Below are 27,311 nucleotides of genomic sequence, written 5' to 3'. Positions count from 1 at the left end.
GAACCAAGAGGATTTAGCACCCCCAAAGTGAAACCACACTAGGAGCTTGAAGACAAGTTTTTACAGTTTGCTTGTACCGTTCCAGGTCTCACGGTTATTTTACAGGCAGGGGTCAGAGACTGTATGCCTGAGAAAACACGGTGAGCCCACAGCTAAGCACAGTCAACCTCCCCAAAGGCAGTGTCATCTCTTGCTTAAATGGTAATGGGATGGATGCTCTTCTTTCTTGCAAGGCCTGTGGTTCAGAGGGAGAGCGCTGGGGATGCAAGCAGAGAATGCCAAGTTTAATCCCTGGCTGCTCTCACCCATCTTAGGAAGGAGGTGTTGGGAAACTCATGTCTCTGTCTGAGTCCCTGGAGAGCCACTGCCCGTCAAAGTACACAATTTGAGCTCAATGGCCTGACTCGTACATTCAACGCTGGCATTAACTCTACGATGCCCTCAGGAAGCCAAGCATGCGCTTTCCATGCCAAACTCAACGTGGCAGAAGCAATCCCCCTTGTTTAAGCCCAGGCCTGTCCAACTCATGCATAAGACAAGAGAGTCAGAAGCCTCCAGTGGTTTAGAATGGAAGGACACCCAGCTGGGGTGCGCCACCTTCTCTCCAGTCACAGATTGTTACCTCATCGGTGCTTTTCTCCTCAGTCAAACGCCGATGCCAGGCACATACCCTCCCGGTAGAGAAAAGTAAGGGCTGGGGGTTCAGCTCCCCACACCCGCCTCTCCCTTCTGCTCTCAAAAAAAATCAACCCTGCTTCCATGACTGCGGGAGCGCCTGGTTTAAGCGACTGATGCTGCCCGTGAAGCATCTAGGAGGGCGCATGGCCTCTCCGTGCCCCCCTAAGAAGTCTCCCTCCCCCTAAACAAGGCCTGCATTCCTGGCATGGCCACCATTAGGGCTTTGGAAGCGAAGAAATAAAGAAGAGAGGGGGGGGAGAGAAGGAGAAATAGGAATTGCTTTTTAAAAATGGCTCTCGCAGATTTCGGCCGTAAATTAGATTTGAGTCTGAAAAGGCTGACAATACAACCAGCCCCACAAAGTAGGACCAGCCTGTCCTCATTCCACGTGTCCATCTGGGCGGCGAAACACTGGCCCCCTGCAAAGAATGCTGCGCTTGCAGGCTGCCACCAGCAGAGAGAGCCACACCACCAGGCCAAGCCGAACTGCAGAAATCGCACCCGTCTGCATCCAGTCTGGTTGCAGAAATATTCCCAAACCGAAAAATATTCCAAAAATAATGCCCATATGCTTCCGTCAATATCGTGAGATTTTAACACTCAAGCACTCTCTTTAATTGCCATCATATGGTTTTCTGAACAGTCAGGCTCCGATGTTTGTTTTCCCTCTGCCTTCAAGAAAGAGCATCTTTCAATCGTACTGCAGAATTTTCGTTAATTTACGAAGGAGGCAGCTTTCCCACAAATCAACTGCTTCGCTTCTAGTGTTCCCTGCTTCATGCGCAGGACAGCTGGAGGACTCAAAGCTTCCCTTACACATTGGGGGGGGGGAGGTTGGGTTTGATGCTTCCTAGAGATGGCTGCCTTTAAGGTAAAGGCAGTGAGTCATTACTGACCCATAGGGGAACGTCACATCACAACATTTTCTTGGCAGACTTTTTACAGGGTGGTTTGCCATTGCCTTCCCCAGTCATCTACACTTTACCCCCAGGAAACTGGGTACTCATTTTACCAACCTTGGAAGGATGGAAGGCTGAGTCAACCTTGAGCTGGCTACCTGAACCCAGCTTCCGCCGGGATCGAACTCAGGTAGTGAGCAGAGCTTGGGCTGCAGTACTGCTGCTTACCACTCTGCGCCAAGGGGCACTCAGAAACAGGGTCCTTGAAGCCCATCAGCATCTAGAGAGACAGGCAACAAGCAGTTCTCCAGGGTCTCAGGCAGAGGAAAGCCCTCCTCAGCACTAGCTACCCGACATCCTTTTAACAACTGGAGATACCAGGGACTGAACCAGCCTTCCCCCCATGAAAGAGTCTGTCACCAAGTGCTTCCTATTGGTCCATCTAGCTGAGTCTTGTCCACCTGCACTGGCAGTCACTCTCCAGTGGCTGAGGCAGAGAGACGCCTTCCCTAGCACCCGCTAACCGAGAAGCTGGACCTTCTGCATGCTCCTCTGCTGAGTTAAGGCCCTGTCTGAAGAAAAGCACACGCACCATCTCAACCCCTTCCCCTCCAGGGGCTTCTTCACCCTCTTTCCTCTCTCACCAGCTATAACCAGAACTGCAGAACTGCCCCAGTGCATCAAAGGGAGGATGGAGGAGGAGGAGAGGAGGAATATGATCACCTCGCCCATTGCATCAAAGGAGGGCAGGCCCCATCTCCAGACAAGTTCTTGGGCTTGGTTCTCAACATGCAGGAGAATGAAGTGGTGGAATGGACCATCCCTTTTAAAGTGCAGGTGAGGGGGGGGACCACATCCACAAGATCACACCCCCCTGCAAATAACAAATCAGCGCTGGGATATGGGGGGGAAGACGTGAGTCAAAACCTTTCTCCTTCATCTGCTACATCTTTATTTTTAATGCAAAAGAAAGACTTGTTGCTGAAATCCCCCACCAAAACATTCTCTTCATTTAGGAACCAGGCCTCGCTTCAACACCGGCTTGTTCAACTTGGGTCTACCCTCCTATTTAAACAAGTCCCACTAGGTGGCGCTCAGCCTATGTAACTAAAAGTCACTCTTGATGCTACATTCGCCTCTTTGGGCCATTGCAGTGCTACTTACAGGTATTGTTGAGAAGTTCAAACAGAAAAACAGGGTTGCAAGCTGAGCTAGGTAAGGTAAAGAGATCTACGCTGCTCTAAGACTGGAAGGGAAAATATTCTTATGTTGGACGCATGCTTATCGCATGTACGATTAAAGAGATTTTAGTCAAATGAGTTCTAGAGAGCAATCGTAAGACCTTATACAAGTCTATTTGGGGTCTTACTCCCAGGAAAATGTTCTTTGGATTATACTGTGAGTGAATCAACTGATTCAATGTGCATAAATTGTGGCCATCTGCCAAAATGACATCAAGTTAAATGACTGGTCAAATGCTGGTCAAGATTTTTAAAACCATATTAGAGCAATGAAAAAGATACATCTATCAAGCGGTTACAGTACACTCAACAAATTAGCTGAGTGTCATTCTGGAACAATTAAATGCATTAGGGAGCGGGAATAATGAATTATTGTAACTTTTAGGCTACATTGGGTAAGTTTTTTTTTAAAGTATGAACTCATCACTGGACAGATGTTCTCTGAAAGTTTCAAATAAAAAACAAATGTAATTAAAAACAGAAATAAAGCAAAGCAGCAGCAGTTTTTTAAAAGAGCTGTTTTTAAAAGTAGTTGTGCTTTTTAGGCAGGCCGATTATTCCTGTTTGGAGCCACCCACAATTATAGAAAGTGGCCAGTCGGAAAAGCTTTGCTATGGTTTGCTCCAGACTGTTCCAGGACCAGGGGCCAAACGCCCCTCCCTCCTGCCATCGTCACACAGGGGCATTCTTGCTATGGTGGAATATTGGACGAGTCGACGACTGATAACCAGTCAGCTGAATGGCCTATTGATCCTTATGTGCACCCCAGAAAAGCTCATCTAAAAAGCTATTTTTAGACGTCATGCACATGTTGGGCAATAGGCATTGTCTCAGATTGAGGCATTCCCATCTCCTCTCACACGAGGGAATGCCTCTTCTAAATGGCACTTGTCATCTACAGTCTTTACAAATACTTGCATTAAAATCGGTGTACCTTTTTCAAGTTGATCAATCAGCATCTATATTAGAGTAACACAAAATGTGTGTAATGGGAAGGGACTGGCTTGCATAGCCTGTGTGGCTCCTGCTTAAAAGGAGTTTCTCTCCTTTTGCAGAGGCAGGCAATGGCAAACCACCTCTGCTAGTCTCTTGCCTTAAAAACCCCAGCAGGGGTTGCTATAAGTCAGCTATGACTTGACCACCTTCTACCACTATACATACTCCAAACTAAAATTACATGATTTACACAGAAGTGATCTGAGTAGATGCTAACAAGGGTGGCTGTAGCTGCTGTCCAACCTAAGAGTACCCCTAGACCCAGCATTCTCAGGGAGAGGGGTGGAAAACAGAATGCAGTTAAGACTCATTTTTAGAGTATGTGCGCTTTTAGATAACCTTACTGAACATGCAAGAACACTGCAAGTGCACCTCTGGGCTCCAATAAGCCTTTCCCCAATTTTATACAAGTGTGTCTGATGTATATGAGAAAACATGCAGCTCACAAGGAATTACTACTGCAGCCTTGCAACTTAGTCCACACAGGTTACTAGTCTACAAGGAAAATCTTACTGGTTGTCCAGCTGGCACATTGTTTGCAGCCCCTCAAAGATTGGAAAAAAAGAAAGGGGCTGGGTGGGAATTTATAGCATAGTGAGCTGCTGTAGCACAGTGGTTAAATGGCTGGGCTCTGAGCCAGCACTCTGCTGGTTTGACTCCCACTATTGCCATGAACTCTGCAGGTGGCCTTGGGTAAGCCGCTCCTTTCAGCCCAGCTCCTCAGCTGTATTGTGGGGATAATAATAACACTAACTACTTTTTCACTGCTCTGAGTGTGGTACTAATCTTTCCAGAAGAGTGGTATATAAGCACACAGTTGTCATCGTTGTTGTTATAGCTTCCTTGTCTCAGCTTGTCTGGAAGCAATTTGTGACTTCCCCAACCAAACTTGCTGGGGGATGTTTACAGGCCTGCACTACAGGACAAGAATTGAATAGATTGGAAAGCGTCAGAAGTGTAAGCCTACGAGTGCCTGGAAGAGGCTATCAGCACAAGCCCAGTCAACATCCTGTTTCTAGCTGGCATCCTGTAGTTAATTTGGACGCGGTCTCTGCCGCTGCCGCTGCTATTTTTGAATTAATGCTCCTGTTCTGGGGTTGCCCTAGCAGAAAGAAACCTGTGGAGGGAGCAGATTTTGCAGTTAATGATGCCCTTCTGCTGGGGACAGCTATGCTGCACGTGGTCACTTGTCCATGATCTCGCACTCTTTGAAGCAAAAAGGGCCAATGGTAGAAAGTAATTTTTCCATCAGTGCTCATTCCTCACTTCCAGGAAGGCATTTCAAGTTGAAGAAATGGAGTTACATGGCTCCAAGGAAAAAACTTCCTGCCTGTGACAGTCTTTGCTCGTTGGAAAGAACTGGAGAATCACAAGGTATTTATAGTGCCAGGTATTTTTTTTCTTCTGCAAGAGCATGGACAAATGGAATGAGAGCTGGTCTGAGCGCAACACATGCATCCCGCCCTGCAGCATTCTAGACGTGATGCGTTCAATATGGTAAGAACAGAGGGAGAATTAGGTGCCTTACTGCCAGGCAAGCTTATAAATAGATTTCTTGGCCATTTGGGCACAGGACAGCTGTCATTAGGCAACAGTGAGCCAGTGTGGTATAGTGGTTCGAGTTCAGGACTTGGATTTGGGAGACCAAGCTTTGAATCCCCACTCTGCCGTGGAAGCTTACTGGCTGATCTAGGCTAGTCGCACTCTCTCAGCCTAACCAACTCGCAGGGTGGCTGTGAGGATAAAATGGGAGAAAAGTGGGATGTGTGTCATTTATAGTTTGCTTTTCTCACTGAGACTCAAGGAGATTACATAGTATAAATATCCAAATAAAACATTATTGCTATTCAAAATTTAGCCGAGTAGCATAGACAGTTGCTAATTACATACAAAGAAGTCAGCCCATTTTGGTGCACTGGCGCAAATACGGCAACTGGACAAAACAGTGGCCTGGAGAATTCGAATACCTTTTTGTCATGCAACTTTACAAACAGGCAAGCGGACTGCTCGCCTATGCTGAATTAAAAACTGCTTACAGATGACCAGGCAAGGAAGGGGATTCTTTTCTCTGAACATTCCTGAAATCCATACATTTTATTACAATTCTCACCTTGCTGACTTTCACCAGTGGAAAAGCTAGAATGATACAGCCCAGTATCCTGCAGCTGGATTAGATATTCTTGCCTGGCTCATTTATTTTATTATTTTATTTATTGGGCTTCTATCCCGCCTTCCCCGCAAGCAGGCTCAGGGCAGGTTACAGCAATAAAAACATGTAATTTGCAATAAAATCACAACGTTTCATAAAACACCACCCCCAGACAGCACCCTACACGTAGTGGAGATCAAAAGCAATCCTTCCCTCCCAGCCCACCAAGTAAAAATTTCCTACGTGACAAACAAAAAAGACACGTAAAATGCAATGTTGATCATATATCAATGTGCAATCTGGATTTAGATTTCACATGTGCCCAACTTTTTGAAAGTTACACCCACATTTGGCCTTTTGAGAAATCAACATTTTTAGAGTTTCTGCTTTAAAATAAAAGAATACTGGATACACTTACTGGTAATACTGTGCAATTCCAAGATGATGCTGTTGTGGTATCACTGACACAGCTCCCCTGGCTAAGCATCTCAGATGCACTTAAGCTACTTTTGGTCCTTCTGGAGTCTAATTCTGGAGTGTTCCAAGAGTTTATAGTGGCACTGGCCCTTCGGGAACTCTGCTCAATTGCATATATGCGTGCGCTAGTCCCTTCTGGCTTGGAGAAGTCCGTAGATGACCTATATGGGTTCCGAGCAGTTGTATTTTCAACCACTTTGGGTGCAGAGTCATCAGAAGCCAGCAAACCGCGCCTTGTCCTCCATGCGCTTCTCACTGTGACATGTTTCGTCTCCAACAAGTTAGTATCAGAAGAGCTGTGGCTCTTCCAACCGACAGTCTCCCCGGGAGATTCGCTATTCTTTTCAGTAGATTCGGACGGTTTTATCAAGATGCTACTTTTCGAGACGACCGTTTCTATCCTGCTCCTCAAAGCTGAGTCCCCGTTTCTGTCAGTGTCTGGTAACTTCAGGGTTAAATTGTTCTTGTTAATAGATATCTCGTAAGGTGAGCCGGTTGCATTTGCTCCTGATGAGAGATCGTTCGGCGTGACTCTGATATGCTGAAGTTCCTTTGCAGCTTCATTTGTACTGTTCCTTTGAGAAACCGGCTCAGATGGATAAATGGTGATGCTACTGGTCATTTTGTGAGACATGGCTTTAACCACTGATGATGGTTTCTCAGGGTTTCCTTCCAGCCCTGGCCCTGTCCCGCCCATTATTTCTTTCACATCTTTCTCCACGATGGCAGGCTTGATGATAGCTTTGGACCTCAGAGCTTCCCTTGGACTGAATGCCCTCCTGGATTTTAACCCTGTGATGGTGGCAGCAGAAGATGTTCTGGGTGACATTCTGCCAAATTCCTCATCACAAGGATATCTGTCATTTTCAAAGGGAGATGTTCGAAGGGCCCCCCTGGAGCTTGAGAATTCTCTGGAAATGGCTTCCCTTTTTATCCCAAAATCAGAAGTGGCAGCAGGGGTTGGATTTTTCCCAGTCTCTTCATCCGTGCTGAATTTTTCATGACTACCGGACCGGATTGCTTTGGCTCTTGCAGAAGTGGCTTTTAGGCCAACACTGTTAGACTCTCCCACTAAAGCAGTGGTCTGGTCGATTTCTTCCTTAGGAGGAGCTGGAAGAGACTGCAAGAGATCTTCCTGACTTCTCGAGACAAGCCAAGACTTTGATAAAGGCAAGGGCTTTACATTTTCATGCGGAGGGTCTATAAACTCTCTCGCTTGGGAGTTAACACCCTTGACAGAGCTTTCTTCCAAAAGCTGCCTCCGAGATGAGACCAGGGTTGGGGCTTCTGTCTTAGGGCTGGTGGGTTCAGCAGCTAGTGTTTCTGAAGAGAGGTGGCGCCTATAGGATGATGTGGCTCCGTTGGACGGCCCACGATTAGTTTTCGAGATGCGTGTTTCTGCCGACTCTGTGAGATTTGCCTTAATTCCCTTTTCTGGAGGAGATACAGCAGTTTCCGTTTTCCTTTGCTTTTCTTCAAGTATGTCGGACCTACACTGATGAGAATCATTCAAGGGTTGGGCTGCTCTTTCAACTTTACTTCTCAACACTCCCTCATTCTTGGGCTTTGAAGAGGCCTTCCAAGATTTCTGTTCCTGTGCTGCAGGTGGGTAACGGCTAAGAACAGATGGCTGCTCTCTTGACTTCTTCACTTCCGCCGGATGGGCACCGTTGTCTTTTGGCAAGGAAAAGTGCACACCTCCCACAGACGATTTGTCTTCTGTCCGTTTCACATCGGTTGCTAAAGTGTCTAGTAATGCTGGTGTACTAGAAGCCTTGGCTGTTCTCCTGTTGTTCAGATTCGGACTTGGAATCCGCTTGGTATTTTGGGTGCTACTTTCATTATTGAGCGAGAATTCTCGGTTTCGTATCCTTTCCCGCCTGTGCTGAGGGGAAAGCTCTCGAGATTTATGCTTTGAAACAGCTGACTCTGCTGTGATTGCCCGGTGTTTTGGTCTGTCATGTTTAACTCGGTTAGATAAGTTAATTTCCTCAGCTTCAGCTTCACCATTCTCCAGTTCTTTTTGTTTTTTCATCTGCATTTTTATTTCTTCTAACTGGCCAATGAGGATCTTGTTTTTATTCTGCTCGCTCAGGTAGCTGTCTTGCAAATCATTATTTTTGGCTCTCAAGGTTTTAAGTTCTTCTTCCAATGACTCAAAATGTTTGATTTGAGTTTTCAGCTTCTCAATCTCTTGGTTGAGGTCCTTCACTTTGTTGTCTTCTTGGTTTTTATTCTTTTGATTTTCCGATTTGTTTCGCGTTTCGTTTTCCACAAGCTTGAGGTAATCCAGACTCCCTTTTCTTCTTGTTTCTTTTGAAGACAATGCAGAAGTTGTCAAGTCGGCTTCGATCCTCAGATCATTCCTCTCAAGAATACTGTTGGATGACCTTTCTAGCAGGTTCGATGTGTTTCGGGTTTGATCAGCCCTGTTCAGTTTATTATTTTGCTCTAGCTTCTGAGTTAGCTCTTGGATTATTTTTTCACTTTGTTTCTCCCTTTCGCTGAAGTGTTTCTTTTCACTCACGAAGATGAGAGCTAATGATTTCAATTTTTCAAGTTCACTAACTAAACTCTGTTCAGTTTTATCTAGCCGGTCTTCAGATTGTTCGAGCTCTTTTACTTTCGCCCGAAGAACGTCCAGTTCTGTTGAGATTTTCTTGGTCAGGTTTTTCTCCTCATTGAGACTGAGGCACAGCTGGGTACAGTCGTTCTTGCTCCGGCCAAAAGCCTCCTCCAGTTTCTCCAGCTCTGCCATTCGCTTCTGAAGTCGCTCAATTTCAGATTTCAGCTCCCGAGTGAGGCTTTCCTCCTCCTCAAGTTTCTCCTTCATCAGCCGGCAAAGCTCTTCTGCTTTTCTGATTTCCTCGTCCTTGCCTTCAATTTTCAGCACTCTTTTCCGCAGAGTTTCCACATCAGCCAGCATGCTAGAGTTGCTGCCCTCTGCCTGGATAACTTTGTCTTGTAAGTCAAGTAGCTCATCCTCAGCTTTCTGTAGATTTTTGGTCGCTTCTTCCAGTTCATCAAGGCGGCGGCCAAGACTCTGCAGTTTGAAACGTAAATGGCGATTTGAGGTCTCCTTATAAGCCGAATAGTCCGCCATAGTGGTGCTTGGGGTTTTTTCCCCCCAGCCAGGAGTGAGGGAATAATTTAATCTCTTACTTTCCTCCTTGCTTCATGAAGCTTCTTGACAAACTGCTGGCACCTGAAAAGAGAAAAGCAGAAAGTGAGAAAGACAGAAAGGGAAGGTTTATTTCCTATTACTTTTTCCATCTGTGAACTGAAATTCAAATTGCCCTAATCTCCTCTTGCCAAGAAGATCTCATAACAGGTGAGAAAGTATGATTTTTTCATTCAGCAGAAGTTACAGCACTAAAAAAACCAGGGAGGAAATAGCCTCTGAACAGGGAGAAAAAATAACTCTCAGAGGTGTTCTGTATAATCTAAGAAGTAACTAGCGAGACTGATTTGATATAGTAGTTAGAATGTCACACTAGCACTGGAGTTCAAAACCCCGCTTAGCAATGAACCTCACTAGGAAATTTTGGACAAGTCATACTCTCTCAGTTTAACTCACCACACACAGATGTTGTAAAGGAAGGAAGGAAGAAACATGTACCATGCCCTGAACTCCTTGGAGGATGAAAACATAATGCAAGTGATAGAAGAGAGTGACAGGTATTGGACTTATATGCCAGTCTGGTATTTTTTACTTGGGCTCAACCTCAAGGATAGTCAGACCCACCAAAACTTGCCAGACACCATTCCCTAAACCTGCCAAACGCACATTAGGGTTTACCCTTGATCAACAAAAGCTGTCTAAATTAAATAAATCAAAGGCTCAAAAACTTTCTATTAAAAGGATTGTTAATTTAATTGCTAAGATGAATAGGGGGGCAAAACACCCAAACCATCAGCTGCTCCTGCCTTTTCAAAAAGCATTTGACCATTTAGAAAGGGTTTTCTTATTCAAGATCCTGAGAAAGTTTGCTGCAGTGAAGACTTTGAGGGAGAAACTTAAAGGCATTTTAAACGGGCAATACTGATTTTCAGAGGTACCAGACCGGACTTTATTTGCAACTATTTTTATTTGTTCAGAACCTTTTAGAACATTCAAAGACCTGCTCTAGGTGGCTCACAAAACAAAACAATACTATAATAAAGCATACAATTTATCAACATTAAAACTAGCAATAAAACAAATCAATAGTAGCTTTGTCAGTTCATCATTTCAGCTAAGATCTGGTAATGGTATATGCATAGGATTGAATCCCAGCAACTCTTCCACTGGAGAAAGAGGGGGGCGGGGGAAGACTACAGAATTGTGAGGAGAGAAATCAAGGCAGAATCGAATGGAAGAGCCCGTGCAAAATCGGAGCTATTTATTTCAACAGACCAAATTGGTTCTTAGACAGCAGCCTTTGATATTTTCTGTTTCTCATTCTTTTATAGTGTTTGTTGGTCAGGACTTTTCTAATCAATATTAACCCAGGAACATAACTGCTTTTAACACATTACATGAACAATATCCCTGTTTAAATTTGAGTTCTCCAGGCAGCCTTTTCTTTATTGAGAGCCACTCATGAAAAATTACCCCTACCACTCTCCCTTCCCCAGCACATTATTAAGTTTTATTCTGTCCTAGAAACAAAACATGGATTAGGAGCACTAGAAATAACTAAGCAGCACAAAGAAAAATCCTACAAAATAAAATTTTTCTTAGAAGCCTGGAGCAGATCTCACTACCTTTTCCTAGGTCTTCCCTGTAGCAACCGGCAAGCTATGCCAGTAGCTGTTAGAGACCACTGGTCTAAAAGAAAATGCTATATACAAGGATTCTCTTCAACTCAGTATGTGCTCTTCCGAACAGGGTCTCCTGCAGGTGCCACCCTGCACATCAGCGAAATCAACAGCAGACTGTACACGGACTTTCTCTGTGGTAGCCCCTACACTGTGGAACGGCGTGCCTGAGAAGGTCAGGCGAGCCTCCACTCTCCTAGTGTTCTGCAAACTATGCAAAACCAAATTATTCAAAAAGCCTTTTTCCTCAGATAGGAGGGCTGTATTGTAGGGAGGGGGAGGGTCTCAGATGCTTCGCTAATGAGTTAGGAACCATAGACTTCACCACTATGTTGTATTGGATTCCTGCTAATGCTATGTCTTTGTGAACTTGTATCTATTTACCCTATGGCATTGTTTATGGAAATGTTCTTGATACTCACAGTACTAACCTCACACTATGTAATCTGCTTTGAGTCTCAGTGAGAAAGGTGGACTATAAATAAATAAATAGTGCCTTTAATATATTATGCCTGTAGCTGATATATTTAAAGAAATTCAAACAAACCACTTTATAAGAGAATCTGTTACAGCTGCCCACAGACTGATTAGGGTGTCAGACTAGGATCTGGGAGACTCAGGTTGAAATCCCTACTCTGCCACAGAAGCTAACTGACTGATCATAGGCCAGTCACACACTCTCAGACTAACCTACCTCACAGGGCTGTTGTAAGGATAAAACAGAGGGAAGACCACAGGACAATATATGCCGCCTTGAGCTCCTTGAAGGGAGGGGAAGGATAAAAATGTCCTAAACAAAGAAAACAGATATACACTAATGGATGATGCAGAATACCAGACCTTGACCTGTGGAGGACAGAATTCCGCCAGGCTCATGGCTGAGGTTGGACCTCCACTGGCCAGAGGATGCAACATCTACCCCCCTCCCTGTGAAAGCTGCTCACCACTGTTTGTTTTTCAGCTGCTGTTACTGTGCTGCTATATCTAGCTGTACTGCTGTATTGCTCGTTAATAGTTGTATTGCTGCCACCAGGCAAAGAGTACTGCTATTTTTATATGATGTTTTAATGTTTTAATATGGAACGTTTTAAAATTATTTTAAGGTTGTTATCCGCCCTGAGCCCGCTTGCGGGGAGGGCGGAATACAAATATGATATAAATAAAATAAATAAGTATTTTCCATTCTGAGTTGCTTTGTTCTCTGCAGTATGTCAACTGCACAGATACAGTCCTTCCACTCAATTTACAGCTCTTCACTGTGTACTACTTAAAATGCCACTCAGCTCCTCCTTCCACCATCTTTTTATTTATGGATTGTTTTTATAAGTTGCTTTTCAGCCACAATGACTCTCAAGGTGAAGTCTCTTATTGTGAATCACAATTCAGGTCCAAAAATAAATCGGGTCCAAAAATCAATCTGAAAACCGACAGCCATAAAACCGACAGTCACAAAACGCACCCAAATAACAGCAGCAGCAACTGCAGGACACTTTATAAAAAAATCAGAACAAGCAAAGCAATCAAACTGCGGCAGAAGGACTTTGCTCAAAGACACACTGGAAAAATATATTTTCATTCCCCGTGAAAGGGCCAGGGGAGGCTGTGCCTCTCAAAACTCCAGTGGCAGCAAGTTCCAAAGAACTGGAAGCTTTCACAGAAAATGCCCTCGATGAGGACAGTGTTGCAGTCGCAACTGACGGTACCCAAAGCAGAACTTCATTGGTAGGTCTTAAAAGCCTGGAGATGCTCCTGGGATACTCAAGGTCCCAACCATTTTCAGGCCAAGTCCTGTGCCTTGAATGGGACATTGAAACAGCCAATGAAGATGTCTTAAAACAGGCATTCTATACTTTAGTGGCTTTGCCCACACACATCCCAAGTCTGCTTAACAAAATTAAGAGACAGAAACGTCTCTTAAGGACACGCATCCCTGACAACTCTGTTTGGTTTCTTTTTTAAAGGAGCAGCAAACTCAAGCGACATACAGCCCATGCCCACAGCAGTAATCACGCCAGGAGTAGAACGGGAGGAACAATGCAGAATTTTCTACTGTGAGAATTGCTGCTTCCGATTCAATCAATTCCTCTACTATGCTGTTCCCCGGATACAGGATAAATCTGGCCACTTATGCAGAGCAGCTCCTGCAAACACAGGGTTAACGCACCAGCCAACTGAGATTCCAGCAAGCAAAGGTTTCCTGCTGATTTGCTGACCTTCTAAGGAGAAGAAAGGAGAGAGGAAAAAACCTCACAAGTTTCGGCAGCAATGAACACAGCTGTAGCTGTGGCTGGATGCAGGAAGCACTCATTTGGGCTGGGCATTCTGGGCTGTGCGTTCTGTCCCATGTGAAATAGCTGAGAGATAAGAGTCTAATCAAAGTAAACAGATAGAGGTGTCTCACCGTGTCTTCTCATACTAGCAAATTCTTCCCTTTGCTTAAATTCATGTCTTAAGACAAACACTCACACATACGGTGATGACTAGAGCCTTGGATTGCACAACCAGCTGTCCTGTGATAACCTCTTGACTGACTTCAGTCTTCAACTGAACTGGAAGGGTCCAAAAGGCTATTTCAGTCCAATCCATGCCTCAAGTTGGTTATCTCATACCTCACAAAATAACCCAGGGAGTACAGACACAACGGAACACACAGAAAGCAACCGGAGAGTGGTGCAGTTCACAGTAAATCGTTTAGGACACCTCAGCTCAAGGTCAGATCAAATCAAAGCCATACACAGAGAAGACCCCCCCCCCAACCCACATCCTCCATGCCTGCCCCCTACCCAGCAATTGCAGAAACATCTGGACACTCCCCAAATCTGATTCAGAGGCAAACAAATGCTTTCTCAATCCCAAATGTTCTGAGCAGTCCAAATGTGAAAGTAAGTGTAGATTCCCCAAACAAACCATCACTGTGACCCGGATTCACACCAGCCAATGTGTTTTTTCTCAGCGTGGCAGTGTTGGATGCCCCAAAGAAAAGGAAAGAGGAAGATATCTAGTGAGCCACAACAGATCAATGCAATTATTATCTTACATGCACAAGGAATTAATCACTGAGAGAAGCCGATGCATCTACGTAACGTATTTTAATTGGTTCCAGAGCTGTTCAATTGCCAATAGCTCCCAGCTAGGTAATTGTGGGTCACAGTAGCTCTTTGGAGGGCCTGCGGAAGTCTTCTCAGGCATTGCTTTCAGCACCCTCCTGAAATGGACAACTCCAATGGTTGTCAGGAGGAAGCCAAGTCTGTAGCTACGTTTCGAAGGGTGACGTCCTAAAGACTATTTCCTGGGAGTAAGTCCCATTTCTGAAACTTATTTGGGACTTATTTCTAGGTGGACCCACTTAAAATTGCACCCAAAGTGTTGTTTTATATCTGTAGTGTGAATATGCCCCATGGAGTACCACAACTGCACTCGACTCACCTCTGTTCAGTCTTAGAATACGAGTAAAGAATCGGTGTAAAAAACAGCACCAACGGCAACAGAAAAGGCAACGGCTGTTTAACTGCTGCCAGACACAGTCTCCGGGGTGCATTTGTTCATAGCTCAGGTACATCAAGATAAATGTAAAAGGAATTAACACACATGACAAACTATTGGCAGCCGAACTCCATTTCAAGTAGATCTTCATCAGATTCCTTCCCTGTTATGCTTTCTATTCAATTTCAAAACAGCCTCCAATTCAAAAAAGGAGCCAAAAAGGGTCTCTCATCTAAGCTGTATGAGATGCAAAATAACATGAGCAGCGATGTTATTTAGCCACGTGTGTTCACATGCAGTCGTGTGTTAACTCATTTTTGATGCATTGTATAGTTATACAGTGTATTTATACACATGTTATTGATACACTGAATACTGTTTACAATTCTATGCTAGCCACGTTTTTTCATATTGTGGATTCCGGCGGTGCATTTATTTTGTAGTTTACAATACATTCCTGCTTTGTTTATATCCCTTCCTGTACTTGTGAACTTTGTTTTTGCATTCTTTGAGGGTGTCCCTTTTTGTTTTCTCTGTCGAGAAATCAACTTCATGCATGCATCAACACCCCCTGGTCTTTCTACCCATCAAAAATACCCGATTCTCTATAAATAAGTACAACTGCACTTTTTGTTTGCATAAACCCAACCTGCACAATATACAGTTAAGAGGAAAAGCTATGGGCTGTCAAGCTTCTAGTACAGGAAGTAGAAGAAACAACATTGCTTGACTAGGTCCTTGCTAGGGATAGTAAAGAGTTAACACAGCCAGCACAAACAAACTCGGGAGGAAGAAGCTAGCCCACTTGAGACAATTCAAACCCTAGACTTTGATTTGTTTAGGTTACGTCATCATCGCTGCAGAATTGTACTCCACTGTTAGTACTGCTCATTTGCTGAAGGACAAAAGCCAATTATCGCATTTCATTTCCCTAACCACAAGTTTACTCCCATGGAGAAAGGCACATACTGTAACATAAGCACGTATATGTGAATGCTCATCCATTCCCCCATCTCATTCATTCCCCCAGCTCATCCATTTCCCCAGACATACCCATTCAGCTACCCCAGCCACCAACCTGTGCACAGCATGGTGTAGTGGTAGGAGTATCAGACTAGGGTCTGGAAGACACAGGTTTGAAACTCCACTCTGCCATGGAATTTCGCTGGGGTGACCTTGGGCCAGCTGTTCTCTCTCAGCCTAACCTCTCTCATGGCGTTGCTGTTGCAAGGATGAAATGAAGAACAGTGTTGTAAGATGCTTTGGATCTCCACTAGAGAGAAAGGCATGTATAAATATCTAAATAAATAAAACACAAAGACACGCTAGGCAGACAAGTGTTGGGACTGACACACAACTTCTTTGTATGCTCATGTTGCATACTCATGTTGAAAGGTGGGGGGGGCGGGATGTACCACGGAGAAATGTCTCACAGACATGCCTTGTATAATGTCGCTATCATTCCCTATTCAGCCCTTCAAATACCAGGCACCTGCTATTTTGAAACGTAGACAGACACAAGGCAGAAGACATTTTCTCCCTCCCAAGCATTTGGGGATACATAGTTCTGTCTGTTTCTCTGGTGCCCTTGCTTCGATCTTGCTGCATTGCTCTATAGTTTTAGCATCGTGGCTACTTGGTTTTTTCTACAGGAAGCTTGCCCTTTGAGTTAGCCAATAATGTATACACAGGGCAAAACATTCAATGTTTTGACTGTATTTTAGGACATTCGAATGCTGCTTCAGAAACCGCAGTTGGGAACACGGGGCATAAAATGTTTCAATAAATTAAATACACATATACATTTGCTTTAAAACCATTTTAATTGATGGAAGTTTGTTTTTTTAAAAAAAATAGTTTCATTGTTTCTTTCTTTTTTGGAGTGCATTTGCTGACTTTGATCAAGGGCCTGCTGAGAGGCTCACTATGAGCTTTTTACATGCACAGAAAAGTAATTGTGAAGCAACCCTGTTCCAGGCCTCCTTTTCCCTCTTTGTTCAGCCTCCTGGCTTGTTACACCCACAGACCGGTCGACTCTGGAGCTCAGGACAGGCACAAGGGATAGGCAAGTTATGATCTGCATGTCAGGAAACCCTGCCTGTGAGTTAATCAGAAATGACAGATTCCCCACCCGTTTAAGCCAGACATTGACTCACAGCTATGCACAGCTCACTTAGGTGAATACCCACACATCTGATTTCATTAAAATTGCATTTTAGTTAGGTAGCAGGCTTGAGTTATGAGACATGGCAGGGCAGAGGAAACAGCTAGATCTGTGACACTCATTTCTGCACAAATTCTCCAGAACTTGGTCACTTGTTCTCAATGCTGCATACTTTGGTTATTGTTCTTAGACTTCCTCATGGAATTAGGACTCCAGTCTGGAAAAGAGGACAGCTTTGAAACATGCAAGTTCACACTGCTGAGATTGCACAATGACCGCAACAACACAGATCCAGGCTGGTTCAACACAACTGTTGCTCCTGGCATGTGACGCAGTGGCACTAATGTGTACACAGGGCACATTATCAATGTAGCAGCTGTCTGCTGGTTCTGCATTGCTAGGGCTATGTCCTCTTTTCTACTCATTACCCAACCAAAACATACATGGAACTTCATATCTGGTGTTAAGAATTATCTAGAGAAATTCTTGTGGGCTTGTGGGGGTGGGGTTTTAAGAAAGCAGCTGCTGGCCAGGTTTGCAAACAGTAATTTTTATGCCCATGTCAGGCTCCCAATTCTGCAGCCGCTTTCCCCCATGAACTAGCACAAGTTAAGTATGTTTATAGCTGCTCTTAAGGATACAGCTGCTAAAATTCAAGTTCTCATTATTGAGTTTTGTCCTCTCCCTGCCAGCAAGTTGAATATGCTTTACTGTGCTAGGTTATGTACACCGGGCCTATAGCAAAGCTGCAATGGTGCCACTCTTCCTGGATGGCTGCCCTCACTGAGCCTCTGAACAAACCGGCATTTTATCTAGCTGACCGAAAAATTGCTTCACTGTATCCCTACCCAGGTCTGGGCCAGAGCTGCTGTCCTGATGGCCCCTCAGCCAAAAAAGCCCATCTTAGTGAGAACCAGAATTGAGATAAAGCTGTTTGTGGATTGAACCAATTTGAGGCTGTGGTGGGGGTGGGGGGAAACTGTGAATTATCACACTGATACAATGGGGGAAGGGGGAGAATCCTTACGTACAGAGACTAGTTTAGACTAGCTTTCTTCCTGATTTTTTTCCTCTGTGCAAGAAGTGTTTTCATGGAGGAACATACAACACCCCATCTTCAACATGAACCTCGAGAAAATTTTTTACAACTTGACTGTGCTACCTCTTTGAACTGAGCCTCTTCTGCTTCGTGACTGGGAAGGTACACTTGAAAATGGGTCCGCAATGCCTGGAAGTACTGCAGAACCAATACACAGCTGAATTGACTTCCAGTGCTCAGGAGGACTGGAGATTCAGTGCTCTGCATCGCTCCTCACTATGGCGAGCAGAAACAGAACTGCTCAAGATAACTAGAGGCAAAGGTGTTTAAACTGGCATCAACTTGTTCAAGCCATATGAGTAAAGCAACTCAGATGCAAGAGAAGAAGGCTTGGCTGTGGGAACCACTGCGTCAAATCCCCACTATGCCACGAGGCTCAACTGGGTGGCCTTGGCCAAGTCACACTCTCTCTCTCTCACTTGGTCTAGCCTACCTCACAGGGTTGTTATGAGGATCAAAACAATGAGACAGCTCGTGTATACTTCCTTGACCTCTGGAGGCAGGGACAGAATTTAATGACTCAAAAACCAAAAGGTAGAGGCCAAGAGGCGTATCTCTAATAACTCTGTGACACCTAGTAGTTTAAAACACTTATGTCCTACTTAATCTGGGTTTCTAAACCTTGATTAATCAGAATGGAAGTGAGTGAGGCAGAGCAGAAGCCTTGGTCTGGTTTATTGCTCCATTTACTCACCAAATAAGTCACTAAGGTTTACTTGATCTAGGTTCATTCATAGTGCCCATCACCCATGTATCTAATGGTACATAAATCAAGGCACACGTATAATCTATGGGAGAGACGGAAGTACATAATAATCAAGTATAGCCCATGAAACTGCTGAAGAGAGGAATTCAGAACACTATTTTCTGATGACTACTACAAGGTTTGCATATTTAGCTAAGGATGGGGTATGAATATAAGTTAGGATCTGTAAATTCAGACGTACCTTAAAACATGGGGCCGTGTGATTTATTTTCTCTTGAGGGCAGTGAGCCCCACTTTCCTCTGTCTTGGCACTGCATATGACAGGTAAGCCAGCCTCATGCTGAGCATAGTTTTCAGTTTTGCCCCTATTTGCCTTTTTTTTAAAGTACTGTACATACACATACATAATTTTTTTTAAAAAATCATTCAACACTATATATAAAAACACGTTTCAAAGTTGAAAAACTTCCTTGGAGGAAAAGGGAGAATATGATGTCTTGGTGTCACACATACTAGCCAATCAGTGCTGTGCACAACGGGTGTTGGCTTCTGCTGCAGCCTGATAGCACCAGTTCTCTTTAGGGAACACTGTATGCCCGTACAAAACAGTGTACTTTGACAATGGGCCCACTATTCAAGTTACGCCTGTCTATATGCACTGTGTATTAATCTATATCAATTGTGGGGTTTACCCTGCTCCCTACGCATCAGTTTTGAAAGAATATTTGATCCCAGTGATCTGAAGCTACCTCCTAGTAGCTTGTATCACTTGTATCACAATTTATATAATTTATCACTTGTATCACAAATTATGGATTGGCCATCCAGATTAATCTTGTGCTTAGTGAGCTTTCTGGAAATGTTTTCTGTGGACGCATACAGGAAAGCTGTTTGTTTATGCATTTAAGTACGTGCCACCTTTCTCCCTAATGGGGAGCCCAAAGTGGCTTGCGTCAATCTCCTCTCCTCCATTTTATCTTCACAACAACCCTGTGAGGTAGGTTAGGCTGAGAGAGTGTGACTGGCCCAAGGTCACCCAGCAAGCTTCCATAGAGAGTAGGGATTGAAAACTGGGCCAACAATCTAACCACTACACCACACTGGCGAAAAAGATTCTGCTCTGCATTTCCATCTTCCAATTATCCTTTCAGCAAATACAACTGAGTTATCATGCGTCGAAAGAGCTCAGACTGAACTAGAGAGCCGTCACTCTGCATTTCAACTGAAGACGGCGTCCGACTGTGTGACTTGAAAGACGACACACGCAGGGGAAAAATGAGTTTCTGACCTTGGTGTAGGGCTAGCAAGAAACACAGCCTTTCCCCTCGATAGGAGGATATTGGGGCCCAAAATCATCAATGCCGCAGCAAGCTCCAGCAGGCCGCCTGCGACTGGATCACGCCTCCCGCTGAGTCATGAAGGAAAAGGAGCTGCAGCAGGATCAGGAGCTGTGCTGGTTTCTGACTCGAGGCAAGATGCTTCTACAAAGCAAAAGGCCATTCCTGAACTGAGGCAAGCTAATCCTTTGGTGGAGGGAGAGGCTGGTTTCCGCTGCCGGCCTACCATGCCTAAAGGCTCACCTAAGCACTGCGCAGGAGATTCCTGATCCGATAACCCGGCATACATTTTTTAAAACATCAAAATGCAGCTGGCGGCAGGGGTGGGAGGAGAGGGATTTGGATAGGAACCATAGCACTGGGGGGAGTGTGTTCATTTCGCCCCATTTCCCTAGTAATCAACTTCCCCCCCTCCACCAGCTGCTACTAGCTCGAGCAGTGAAAGAGGGACAATACGGGTGTCTTATTTCCCCTACTCAGCAGGGGATTTCTGCCAAGAAAATGGTACAGGGAGAAAGACAATGAAAGCCTTAAACACAAGTAGCCGAACAATCCTCCAGTTCTTGAATCATACGCCACTTAATCAGGCAGCCCCCAGCAGAATGCTGAGGGTCTTTTATGTCATGCTTACATGCAGATGTGCCGTCAAGTCATAACCAGCTTATGGCAAGCCCAGGAAGGGGCTTTCAAGGCAACTGAGAATCAGAGGTAGTTTGTCATTGCCTTCCTCTGCAGAGCAACCATAGTCTTCCCTGGTGTTCTTTCATCCAAGTTCTCACTGGAGCCAACTCTACTTAGCTTCTGACAAGATCAAGCTATACCACACCACCTTCCCTCCCATGTCATACTTAGTCACTTAAATAGTGAAGCATTTCTCCAAAAATAAGCTAAGGTGCTTAAGATCAAAACCTCGCCATACCAGTATGAATTAGGGCAAGAACACACATGCATTCCTGGACCGCCACTTTAAGCAAACATTTGTACATATCCAGTAGCCATCACGGGCAAAAGGCCATCTGTGCACATTGCTGCAGATATAATGATTTTTCAGTACAGGCTGTGATAAGATGTCGACAGATGTACACGGATGTATGAATCAGCCCTTAATTACCAACAATTCAAGCACTTATTATACGCCAACCATATGGGTGGGTTGGTGGAATCTATTCCTGGCTTTTCGCACAAATGGTACCTCCTCAGCTCAGCTCTGGCCAAGCCGGGCAGAGAAGCAATGCCAGTGCTGATCAGGACATTGAAAGCAATCTGTGAGGGAGACGGGGGCACCCATTCATAATTTGTTCAGGCCGCTGGTATTTCAGGAGCTGGGCCAAAATACACACCTTATGGGCAGAGCTCATTCATGCTTTCTGGTTGCCCTCTCTCTTGTGATACCCTGACAGCCAACAATGCATTCTGCATGAATGATGAATCACAGAAGACTCATTCACCGCTACAAATGAATTAACCAATATTCCCTCCATCAGTATAGCGCACTTCATATCAATCCGTATCATTTACTCAAGCCATATGAGACGATAATCTCCAGTAGACACTAGCGTTTTCCAAAGATGCACCTATTCTTCCAGGGATGCCTAAGAAGGGCAACTCTATGGGGAGGCCAGCTAAAAATCTCCAATAGAAAACTCTCGGCAACTTTATCAAAATATAATTCCCTGGATTCTTTGGGGGAAGCCACAACTGTCACCATGGAATAAAAATCTTACGTAAGATTATATTAGCCGTATTCACATGTTACAGTGAACACCCTGCATGTACATACATACATCTGTTTGTAAGGAAGTGCCAACTTTTCAGCTGAAACCAGAGGACCAGTACCTAGATAAAAATGGTGTTTCTATCACATGCTCCAAAGTATATGTGTTGAGTGTAACATGAGAATTACTCAATGCGCACATTTAAAAAAAAAAATCAAGGGTACACGGATTGTGCATATGTTCACTGTAACTTGTGAACAAGGTTACAGGGGATCGCAGCAAGCCTTTTGATGGACATGTGAAGCTCCCCGATACTTAGTCAGACAACGGTTTATCATTGTTAGCATTGCCTGATTGACAGCAGCCCTCCAGGAGCTCAGGCAGAGTTCTTCTTCATCTCCTATTACCCGATCCTCAACCAGAAACGTAACCTGGGACCTTCTACATGCAAAGCAGATGCTCTTGACACCGAGTCACCGCCCCTCTCCTTTCCCCCACTGATGCAGTGAATGATTGGACTGTCCAACTTCTCAGAAGCCAAAGTGTGTCAAAATATAAGAACAGAAATAAACAAATCTCAAGAACAGGGCTAGCAGCATGCACAGACATATAATTATTTCAACATACAACCATAAAGGAAAACACATGAACTCTCAAACTAACTATTATAGATTCCATACATTCATAATAAGGCAACTCATTGTGATTGCAACACTAGAAATGGTCCCATCTTGACATGGAAGAGTTGTTTATTTAGATACCGAATGGATTTGCATCCCATTTTTGGGAATCCTCAGAACAACTGCAACATTTGAAAAAAACGCTACACATACCATTCAGAACAATTAAAAACACATTTCAGCTTCCACAATTAAAACCGTAATATCAATAGACTGGGAGGGTGGAAAGAGGAGAACCAACTGGAAACAGAATTTTATGATACTGATCTGAATTAGTCTACACATTATGGTTGATGCGTGGCCACAGCTCTAAAAAGCCTACACACAGGAAGCATAACAGGACCAGGTGAGAATGGCTCACCATTCTCCTAGCCTGATGAGAACCTCCATGTCATTGCCAGAGACCATCCAGCGGTAGTTCAAAATCTCTCTGTGCGAACCCAAGTGCCAATTAGCCTCGCCTGTGGCAGCCACACAGGATGAATAGGAACTTTACTAGCAACCTTACAGTGCCATCCTAAGTACAGTCCCTTGACTTCAAAAGAGGCTTAGGACAACACCGTCAATGTGGCAATCACAGCACACAGACCAGGTTTAAGATATATCGGGAGGGCCCTCATAATACTGTCAGCATACTGAGTTGCTGGCAAATATGTATAAATATTCTCAATGGCCACTCCATAACTGTGGGGAAAGCTTTTCTAGAGGAGCTACAAAATCTTTTTATCTGGGCAAGAACTTAATGTACAGGGTAAAGCAATCGGGGGGGGGGGGCGTTCCTACATCCCCTTACCCAATGTAGCCAATTCAAAATTGGAAATATGTACATTAATTTCAGTGTGTTTGTCCTCTACTGAATAGGCTCGAAACTGGGCTGATCACTCTGCATTCCCGCAGCCCCCTACATTAAGAATACGTACACTTGGGCCAAGGATTCAAGACCTCCACCTCGAGACTGTATTTATTGGTTTTGCAAAGTAAAATACAATTCTTTTTCCAGCAGAAATGAGGCCTGTCCAAATTAATCTTGATGCACTGGGGAAGGGGAAGGGGAGGGGCAGGAGCGCCCCTTTGCGCTCTCATTTTGTTCTCCTTTGGTATGTTTTGCCAAGATATCACATGTAACAACAAGTTCACAAACATGTCATCAGATGCTCCCCCCTCCTTTCCAGGCTGCTTTGCACGCTGGCACACGAAGGCATGGGACCACAAAGACAGAAGCCGGCAGCCAACACCACTGCAATGGAACCAGGTGGCCAACTTCAGCCTCTGCAGTTGCCTCTGCTCAGAGAGTCTCTCTCTGCTCCTCAGATCACACGAGCAGCTTTGAGATAGCAGCGTGTACTGAAAGCAACTGATGCCACCCATAGTTAAAAGCAAACAAAACCCAGGACAGATCCTGTTGTAACATGCCACTTACAGGCAGCAAAGTCTGCTGTCCGGAATGCGAAGTTATATTGCTAATCGTAGCTGGCTCCAGCAGGGTTAAGAAAATACTAACCAGATTAAGACACGCTTGCTGTCACAAGCCCCCAGCTACATGCCGGCTGGCATTTACAGACATCTCTGTTGTCCCCTGACTCTGTGCTTCCCCTCATTGAGACTGCTCAGCCCCCGAATTTAAAAATGCATTAAGAAGGCTCAAGCCTGTGTGTATGTTTCTCATCACTGGAAAGCCAGTTTGTAACCAACTGGATTTCAAATGCAATCTTAGTCTAAAGAGTCATACTTGAACATACATTGTGGCTACACAGTGCATGAACCGCTTCCCTCCTGAAGTGTTATATTTTCATGTGGGAAACCAGGAAATCTCCACTGAGTGTGGTGCTTGATTTGTGTTCGCTAAGCAAATGGGAACAGCCCAGCTGGACCAGTCTAAAGGTGCACTTTGTCAATATTCATCGCCTACAGTTCACCCTCAGCAGCAACTGATATCCACAGGTACATTGCTTCTGAACATGGAGGTTCTCTTTAGCCATTCTATTTTAACAGCTGAAAGACCTATCCTCCATGTATTTGTCTCATGGCTTTTTAAAGACACCTGAGCTAGTGGAAATCACTGCGTCTTGCAGAAACAAATTCTGCACATTCATTCTGCATCGCACAAAGAAAGTAGTTTCTTTGATCTGCTGCAAATTCTGTGCACGCACGTCCTCACTTCATGCAGCTGTTGCCAACTGATAAACAGTCACATGTGAATTCTCTGTAGAGCTGGCTGAAGCACTTGCTCAGCTGCAGTTTCCTAATCTGCAAAAAACAGAGCAAGAGAGGAAACTGTGGCCTACCCCACAAGGTTGCTGTGAGGATGGATAAGAATCATCATGCATGAATACTTGGGATGACAGAGTCTAAACAACTTGTAAAATTCCTGATACTCCCTTCAGGCAACACTGGGAACATCGTGTTCTCTACTGAGTTCTGACAAACAAAGTAACTACCACCCCCTCCCCCAAACAATTGACTGCAGAGGAGTGGTACTTTCAACAAGTTTGTCCAAATTAGGAGTTTCTTGCCTGTGTTGTGGTACTCTAAACATGTATTGAACAATGCACAAAAAAACCCATATAATTTTAACTCAAGATGTGTTTCATCCTATACTAATTGCACTTAATTCATGTTACCTTACAAATAACCTGGCAGCAGGCAGGTCATAGGTGAAAAGAAAACAGCTCATCATATACAATGCTATCTTATACAGAGCCAGCCCATTTCTCTTTCTAGCTCAGTCTGTACTTGCTGGAAGTGGGCTCAGGGTCCCAGGTGGTCTTGCCCCAAAACCTTAGGGCCAAACTACATGTTGCGATTTCCATGCCAGCTGCAAGTTTGATGTAGTGGTTAAGAGCGCAGGACCCTAATCTGGAGAACCGGGTTTGATTCCTCACTCCTCCACTTGAAGCCAGCTGGGTGACCTTGGGTCAGTCACAGCTTCTAGGAGCTCTCTCAGCCCTACCCACCTCACAGGGTGTTTTGTTGTGGGGATAATAATGACATACATTGTAAACCACTCTGAGTGGGTGTTAAGTTGTCCTGAAGAGTGGTATATAAATCGAATGTTGTTGTTAATAAGAAGAAGAAGAAGAAAGAAAGAAAGAAAGAAAGAAAGAAAGAAAGAAAGAAAGAAAGAAAGAAAGAAAGAAAGAAAGAAAGAAAGAAAGAAAGAAAGAAAGAAAGAAAGAAAGAAAGAAAGAAAGAAAGAAAGAAAGAAAAAGGAAGAAGTTCCCCATGGGAATTTTATTTGGAAATGCCACAGGGGCCCAATTCTGGCCAGGACTGTAGCACGGGAAGAAGAGAAGCTCCTGCTCCTGTGTCTTCCCCCCAATCCAAAATGGCATTATGTGCCCCATCCGCCAGGGGGTGGGGGCTGCATATGTACTGAACGCTTGCACATGCAGCTCCCTAGCAGGGCAAATAATATCCCTTTGGTTGTTGTGGGTTTTCCGGGCTGTATTGCCGTGGTCTTGGCATTGGAGTTCCTGACGTTTCGCCAGCAGCTGTGGGCTGGCATCTTCAGAGGTGTAGCACCGCAAGACAGAGATCTCTCAGTGTCAGAAGCAATTTTTCTCCTTCTTGGTGTCCCAGTCTTGGGAACTTTAAAGCAAGGCATTAGCTAGCTAGTGGAAGCTCTCCTCCTCCTTTTGCCCATTCAGTTTTCTGGCACAAGACCAAGTTTCACTAATTTGATTCCATTTTACTTTTAGCCATGATGATCTTGTTTAAGTAAAATCTGAGAATCCCTGATCAGGGAAAAGCCTATTATATACGGCATGAGGAACTGAGACAGACATTAACAGTCAATGGGCTTACAAAGATGTAACTCTACTTAGGACTGCACTGTAAATTCTAATGCTGTCTAACTGAACTGTGACGGATGGGCTAATAGTCATGTTACAGGCTGACCACTCCTTGAGTTTTACACCCTTAAAAATGCATGTAATTATTCAAGAACCCATTCTTGTGTAGGTATCGAAACTGTGCTTTCATATCTGCAAATACCTCCATTCGCCCCAAAGAATGCAACCTCAACCTTTCTCCACTGTGTAGCGTCATGGAAGACAATAAAAGTATTCCAAGACACTCACAAGGGAGTTGAGAAGTATTTTGTTTCTACTGGAGAGAGGGAAAAATGCAAGCCCGCCTATAACAGGGGTGTAGCTCCAAGTGGATAATTAAAACTAAACTTTAAACAGATTAATTTAGTGTCGTATGACATTAAAGCATAACCCTGAAATAGCCTATTAAAATAAGATATATTCAACAACAAAACATTACTGACTCATATCCTTCCAGCTCTGAAGAAATAGCAAGCCCTACCCATGTTACATGGTGCAATTCAAGCCACACAAGGCTATGACCTGTCCACTGTGATGTGCCTTCAAGAGAGGGAATCTTCCCCCACAACTGGTATGAACAACAGGAACATGGCATATTTGTACATAGGAACAATACTTAGCATTTGCACAGAGCTGTAATCCTTACAACAACTCTGAAGAGTAGACATTATTATCCACATACTGGAGATGGAATGAGGCCAAGAGAGAATATGGTTTGCCTACTGAGTTCACAGCATGGTAAGATCTGGCCTGGGTATTTTTAGATTCCCTGGATGAGCTGCTATGCCACATCAACTTTCAAGAACAAATTTCTGAAGGCCAAGGCTACTCCACGTATTAACAGATGGCAGAGTGATACAGAGAGCCTTTTTTAAAAAAAGTCACCATATATAGTTAGCCAAGCAATTTCTTTGGCTTATTGAAATTTCTGACTATGCGTAAATCATAAATGAGCAGCTGGTATAACATGCCGGCTGCAGGCTGATGCACTCTAAACATTATTTATTTACTACATTTAAACTCCACCTTTCTCCTCAATGGGGACCTAAAGGGCCTT

At 44.3% G+C, this 27,311-nt stretch overlaps 1 protein-coding gene across 2 annotated transcripts in view; it reads right to left on the bottom strand.

The window, feature by feature from the left end:
• Positions 1-27,311, bottom strand: part of LUZP1 (leucine zipper protein 1) — a 55,150-nt gene that overhangs the window by 8,352 nt on the left and 19,487 nt on the right. The window contains exons 1-2 of one of the 2 annotated variants that reach the window (XM_054999242.1): positions 15,802-15,860; positions 6,382-9,645 (exon numbers count right to left, since the gene is read on the bottom strand). In XM_054999242.1, coding sequence (XP_054855217.1) covers positions 6,382-9,543 — 3,162 coding nt within the window. In that variant the 5' untranslated portion in view covers positions 9,544-9,645; positions 15,802-15,860. Of the gene's footprint in view, positions 1-6,381; positions 9,646-15,801; positions 15,861-27,311 lie in introns of those variants that run through there. The other variant, XM_054999241.1, reaches the window with a different exon arrangement.

The sequence above is a fragment of the Eublepharis macularius genome, chromosome 15 (genome assembly GCF_028583425.1).
Source record: "Eublepharis macularius isolate TG4126 chromosome 15, MPM_Emac_v1.0, whole genome shotgun sequence".
Classification (NCBI taxonomy): domain Eukaryota; kingdom Metazoa; phylum Chordata; class Lepidosauria; order Squamata; family Eublepharidae; genus Eublepharis; species Eublepharis macularius.
The sequence above is the reverse complement of the archived record's forward strand: the minus strand, read 5'-3'. Positions and strand labels throughout refer to the sequence as shown.